Source organism: Amphiprion ocellaris, chromosome 3, assembly GCF_022539595.1.
Source record: "Amphiprion ocellaris isolate individual 3 ecotype Okinawa chromosome 3, ASM2253959v1, whole genome shotgun sequence".
In the NCBI taxonomy this organism is placed as follows: domain Eukaryota; kingdom Metazoa; phylum Chordata; class Actinopteri; family Pomacentridae; genus Amphiprion; species Amphiprion ocellaris.
In genome coordinates this window covers 29,822,455-29,828,454 of record NC_072768.1, presented here as the reverse complement: position 1 = coordinate 29,828,454, position 6,000 = coordinate 29,822,455, and the positions used below count along the sequence as shown (strand labels likewise).

The following is a 6,000-nucleotide window of genomic DNA, read 5'->3' as shown; positions in this document are numbered from 1 at the left end:
TCCCCAGGCAACTGTGGTGAGTGCCTATAGTGAGTAAATACCACACTTACAAACAGTGCAAGGTTTAAAACAGTTTTAAAAATCTGCTTTACAAATGTTTTATGGCTTGTACAACACATGTAAGCATAACTGTGGCACAGTTATGTTTACTGTGTGCCACACTGTGTTTGAGAAACCTCTCAAGGCCCTACCAGCATGTGGTGTGGACAGTTAGAGCCGCACCAATTAGTAGATTATTTTTTAACCCTTTGATGCGTAGACCACATCAGGAGATACCCATTTTCCATTGGATTTGGGTCACTTTTGACCCAGGTTATGCATCAAAGGGTTAAATGTATATCATTTTTAATTGTATAGATAATGTAATTTCACAGAAAATAAGTACTAGCAGCTCAAGGTAGCTGCATCTATGTTTTTTTCATCTGACAGTTGATAAATAAGCGATCTACCAGTAAAAGTACCAATTCACTTACAGAGCAAACCAAACAGGATAACGGGGTGTCTTGGTTCGTGGTGGAAGAAGTACTCAGATCTTTAGCTTCAGTGAATGTAGAGTCATCAACATACTGCACTTGCTTCAATCTGTTGTTGCTGATTTTCTTCCATGATTGTGGTCGAATAAATGAAGAAACTGAGCTTGAACATTGTTCCACCAGCTACAGGTTTAATATCAGATCAGCAACAGTAGAAAAACAGAGGGGAAGGCTACCAGACAAAGAGTAGGAAATTCAACATCATCCAACAGGCTCTTTAAAATAATTCCTCTGTACAGTATTTACACACTCTCACTGTCTCTCTCTCTCACACACACACACACACACAGGGTACATAATAGCTACAAACTGAGGTGGAGAAGCCTGATGCCACCTGACTCCCTGTCTGTGAGTCAGTCAGGATGAGGATACAGTATCACTCCAAATGCTTCCTGTTGATTGGTCCGTCCTTCTCTGTGCACAGTATTCATTTTATTTTCCATAAAGCTGAGATACGTCCAGGTGAACGTGTGATGATGTCCAACCACTGGTTCTCAGAGAGGTCAGAGGCCACTGTAGATTAAGTCTCAGGGTCAGAAGCCGTTTCTGAAATATGAGAATGAAATAAAAAAAACTGAAAGACGACTGTGTGCCATAAAACGACACAGAATTGAAGGCTTGACTCCAAAAGACAGGAAGTGACCGTCTTTTCCTTACTACAAAAAGCCAGCGTGACTCTGAAAGCCCCTCCCGCCACAGCAGCTCAGAACTGTCAGACCCACCCTATGTCCCACCAGCACCAACAACCATCAGCATCTCCTTGTGTCTCCACCCACCAGGTCCACTTTGTCCTCAGTCTTTGAGCCAAAATCTCTGCTGCCCACACACTTGAGCACCAATAGTACCGCCTGGAACCAGCAGGACCAGCAGAATGAGGGCTTCAATCCTTTTGGTCCGGTCCAGTCCAGCAAAGGGCAACTGGACATCCAGGCAGAGATATCAAACATACACAAAACACCATTGAGCTGATGTTACAACAGAAATGCTTCCTCATGTGACCCATTCACATGACTTTGAGAGGGATGGAGGTCAGTCAGTCAGGTGTGCCTGTATAAGGTGAGAGGACAACATTGGTCAAAAGGGACGGTTGCACAGGAGTACCTCTTTATATAGACAAATATATTACATTCTGCTGCTGTTAGTGTAACTTCATTTCTATATATACATTTTATTTTAATCTCACAAATCTTTCAAATACTTTGTTCAGCTGTGCTTGGTAGTAGTACTTCTTGCAAATTAAAGGCAGATTTTAGAATATAACAGATACAGTATCAGTATATATGGTTATATACAGTATAACCATGCTTCCATTCACTTGTTTTTATGCATATTTTCAATTTTGCATAAAACTCCTCAGGTAAGAAGAGCATAACCTTCAAATGTCACATGATCCACATGGCTTTCATTTACTTGAGTTTGACTGAAGCTCTGCTACAGACGTCATTTCATTGTGTCTTCTTCTGCAATGGTTTAAAGGGACCAACTCAACAATTAAATCTACCAGCTGTAAATTACTACTTTTATGGGGTTGGCAGCTACATAAATGTTTATTTTTGAATTTACTGGATGGACACCACTACAATGTGCAACTTCCTAACAATAAAGAAAATAAAGAGTTCTTGTCTCCATGTTGAAATTACTTCCCACGCACTGAATCCATTTTGCCAAATTTACAAAAAATAAAGAAATAAATTCCTTCCCTATTCCTGTCATAGTAATTTTGACACATTCTTGAAGCCCATGCATGAGTGAGAATAGCCATTTTTTGAGGATAAAAGTTCCAGGAAGTTCCACTTGCAAGTACATGTAACCTTGCACTGCCGTCAAATAACAACTGGAATGTCCACCAAATGTTAAAAACAATATAAGAATAATTTCACTTAGGTTTTAGTTCTGCAGAAACCTTGGTTTAATTGGCCAGAGATGTGTTTAGCATTTAAGTTACTCAGTCCAGTCCTTAGGTGTTCTTGATGTACAGTACTTGTATGCAAGTACACACAAACAGGTTGTTTATATACGAAAACTATTTTTTCCAACAATTCCCAACAGCCAACAATATGACATACAGTCCATACTGCCACTCAGCTACACTGAGATACTGATTTCAAACCCCTAGATGGTGCTATAGTACTGTAACATCAGAATAAAGGCACTCAAGTCAACTAGACCGAAGTGATACATGTCTGCTTCAGCAAATTCTGAATCATACAGATGTGTTTAAGAGTATAACAATCTAATACGAAAGTGTGTTTATCTTACCATTCTCACCTTCGTGCAGGAGGGTACATAGATGGGGCAGATGCTTGCTGACTGGCAACAATGGCTGAGGAGGAGAGGCCTGAAAGTAGAGGGACAACTGTCAGAAAAATTCAACATGCTTCAACCTAACAGGCCTAACAAGAGTTTCCGACTGCAAATGCATACCCAGACTCAACCAGTAAAACTTCGACAGCTGTAAATGAACAGCAAGTCTCCTAGTCCCCACCACCAGGTCAGTTTTTATGTAAACCTATTAAAAATTTTAAGTAGTACAGCCAATAACATCCTTAAAACAATGAGTGAATAGACACTGATGCCACGGAGTCTGTTTTCATAAAATCAGAACTGCATAATCTTAAACCTAACAGTAATAAACCCATTTTAGTCATAGTAGGCAGCATCTCCATTATATCAATTTTAGAAGCATTACTAGCGCAGATAGTTTCTGCTGGGAATAGGAAGCTTTTGGGGAACTTTGTTCTCCTCGGTTCATTTTCACCATAAAAACTAGGGTGTAAATAAGGGTAGAGCGGGTCTGTTTTAACTCCTCTTTGAGGGAAATTAGGGTTAGTGGTGATTGTCATTGACTGATTGAGAACACTATAGTTTTCTGTAATGATGCTACATATTCAGCTTTCCTCAGCACCTGTAATTGCAAACACATTACATTTGGCAGACTATGCTAATCAGGATGGAGCAGCCAGCAGAACCAACCAATGGACTGATGACAAGGTCCAGGCGTTGTTGTCCATTTTTGCAGAGGACAGCATATTAAGTAAAGATTGCAATTTTGTGTGTTGTTTCATGATTCATACTAAGGACTAAAAGTTATAATATCGCAGTCTCCACTGCTGTATTTTTTTTTACTGTTCTTTCTTAAATTCATTTGACAAGTATGACAAATCTGTAAAAATACAATTCTATGGCTTGAAGAACAAACCTTCCAAAAACGAAATACTGTTTTCAGATTGAACAAAGCCAATGCTCAATCTTTTCCACCCTAGAGGTCCGTGAAACCACGGCCAGTTAAAAAAAATGCAATTTGACTTTCAGGTTGCAGAGTGTGGCACATAAACACATTTGTGCACACGCACAGTAAACACAGACAACTTCAAATATCATTTGTGAGAAGCAAATGCATATTGCAACTAGATGGTACAACACCAAAACATAAGAGAAATAAAATGAGGAAAACGGAAAATTTAAAGAAAAAGAATTCAAGGCTGTGTAATTTGGGCTCTTTCAAAATAAATTGCTACAAAAGTCATCCTGTGAAAAAAACTAAACCAGGCTCAACATCTTCTTGCAAAAACCTGCACTGGCAAATCACACATTTGCAAGTTGAAATTCCTGGCATATTATTTTGATACATAAACAGAGCGTGTATGCATCACATGTATCATAATTATTGTGATGAAAGAGAAAATAAGTGCTACACTGGGTAACTGAGTGGTTAAGGTGCATAACACATTGGCACAAATGCCTACAAGCAGTGATTCTCAGCCAGCCTGGACCTTTGTCACATGTCATTCCACTTCTTTATTTTGCTACATTTCCCATCTTTTTCTATTGTCACTATGAATTAGAGGTCAAATGTCAAAAAAAAATTAACATTGCTTCAGTGAAAAATTTGTAAGCCTTTAGTATAAATTGTTAAACTCTTGGACAGAGAGTGATAAAATGATAAACCATACCAATATTCTGGTGCCTCAGGCTGTTCCACCACCTTTACTGCTGTCTGCATGCACCTTACATTTAGACAGGGGTACATAGGATGAATCCTAAAAGGGTCTCTCCTACCCGACCTCTAAGTCATGGAAACCATTTACATTTGCCACTCAGTCACATCTGACAACCTTGTGCTCGCACTATAGTCCTCAATGCCTTTTAAACAGTTTGCTCCGTTGGTCTAGAAATACGTTGACCAATAATGTCTCTCCATTGCTTTACAGCATGCAAAAGTTCCCAGTAAACCTTGATTGAGAGAGTACATGATCATTGTCTCGTTTGAAAAATGAAGTGTGTCTAAAAGGAGCGCTCTGGACTGCTCTCTACAAAGGAAGCCACTTCTAAGCGCGAGTTTCATTCTGTATATGCCCTTATGGAGCACATTTACGCACAAGATATCAAATTTTTCTTAGAAAGACTAAAAATATGGGAGATTTATGGGAAAATACATAAAAGGGAGGACAACAGGAAAGAGGAGTATGAGAGAATCCTAAGGAAAACAAGAGGGCTGACAAATAAAATTTCAACACAAACACATACCTGTAAATCTGACTTAATTTCCTAAATTGTATTTCATGTCTCATCCATACCTTAAACAAACAACACAGCGTTGTAATGCAGGGCTGAATGCCCACATCAGAGGCTGTGTTTTTGTCGTCTTTTCACCCGTGTGTCCACCATATAAGGTGTGTAAGTCTAACCTGAGGTGTAGGACAGATCATACTGTCCTGACAGCAAAGGGTATCCCAAATGATGATGGGTAGGCAGGATACGCTGAGAGGGTGAGGATTGCGGCCGGTCGCCTTCTCTCTCCCTGTCTCGGTCATGTGGGGTCTTGTTGTCTTGGACGGATGGGGATTTGCTTTTGTACTGGCTGGCGTGCTGCTGTAGCAAGTCCAGAGCTTTGGCCTCACTGGCCGGCTTCATCGTTGGACTGGACCTAGAGGGTTTCTCCCCATCCTCACCCACTGACACCTTTCCTCCATATGAGGGAAAGGAGTAACCTGTAGGTAGGTATGAGCCTGAGGACAAAGTGTTTTAATTGTTCAAACATGTCTGGTCATCAGGAAGAAAAATTTGACATACCTACTGCTGCTCATCATACTAATCAACAGTCTGATTATGACTGTTGTTAGCTGCAGATTCAGCACGGGATGAAAACATCTGGAAAACGACTGGTACGCCGTTCCAAAAGTGCTAAACTCCTGAAATCAGATCCTCTTTAAAAAGGCAGATTTCCATTTAAAGTCAGCCACAGGACATGTCCCTACTCTTAGCACCTCTATCACACTTTATTACTGAACTGTTTCACTGTTTGGATCCTGTTCTAAAAGCATGCTCTGATGCATTTAGAACATATCTATGAACATGTCAAACTTTTTGACCCATCTTAAGGTCAAAAGATAGCAAGAAGACAAAATAGCAGAAACACTGATATTGCAACTTCAACTAAGAATTATTTTCTAAGGTTTTGGAAAAG

General features: G+C 39.9%; 1 protein-coding gene across 6 annotated transcripts in view; it reads right to left on the bottom strand.

The window, feature by feature from the left end:
• Positions 1–642: 642 nt before the first annotated feature.
• The window catches only part of znf609a (zinc finger protein 609a), a 37,886-nt gene continuing 32,528 nt past the window's right edge, over positions 643–6,000 (bottom strand). For 2 of the 6 annotated variants that reach the window (XM_055008981.1, XM_055008980.1), the window contains 3 exons: positions 5,222–5,542; positions 2,802–2,871; positions 643–1,580 (listed from right to left, as the gene is read on the bottom strand). In XM_055008981.1, the coding sequence (XP_054864956.1) occupies positions 1,571–1,580; positions 2,802–2,871; positions 5,222–5,542 (401 nt within the window). In that variant the 3' untranslated portion in view covers positions 643–1,570. Of the gene's footprint in view, positions 1,581–2,792; positions 2,872–5,221; positions 5,543–6,000 lie in introns of all 6 variants that reach the window. The other 4 variants (XR_008601127.1, XM_055008982.1, XM_055008983.1 and 1 more) reach the window with 4 other exon arrangements.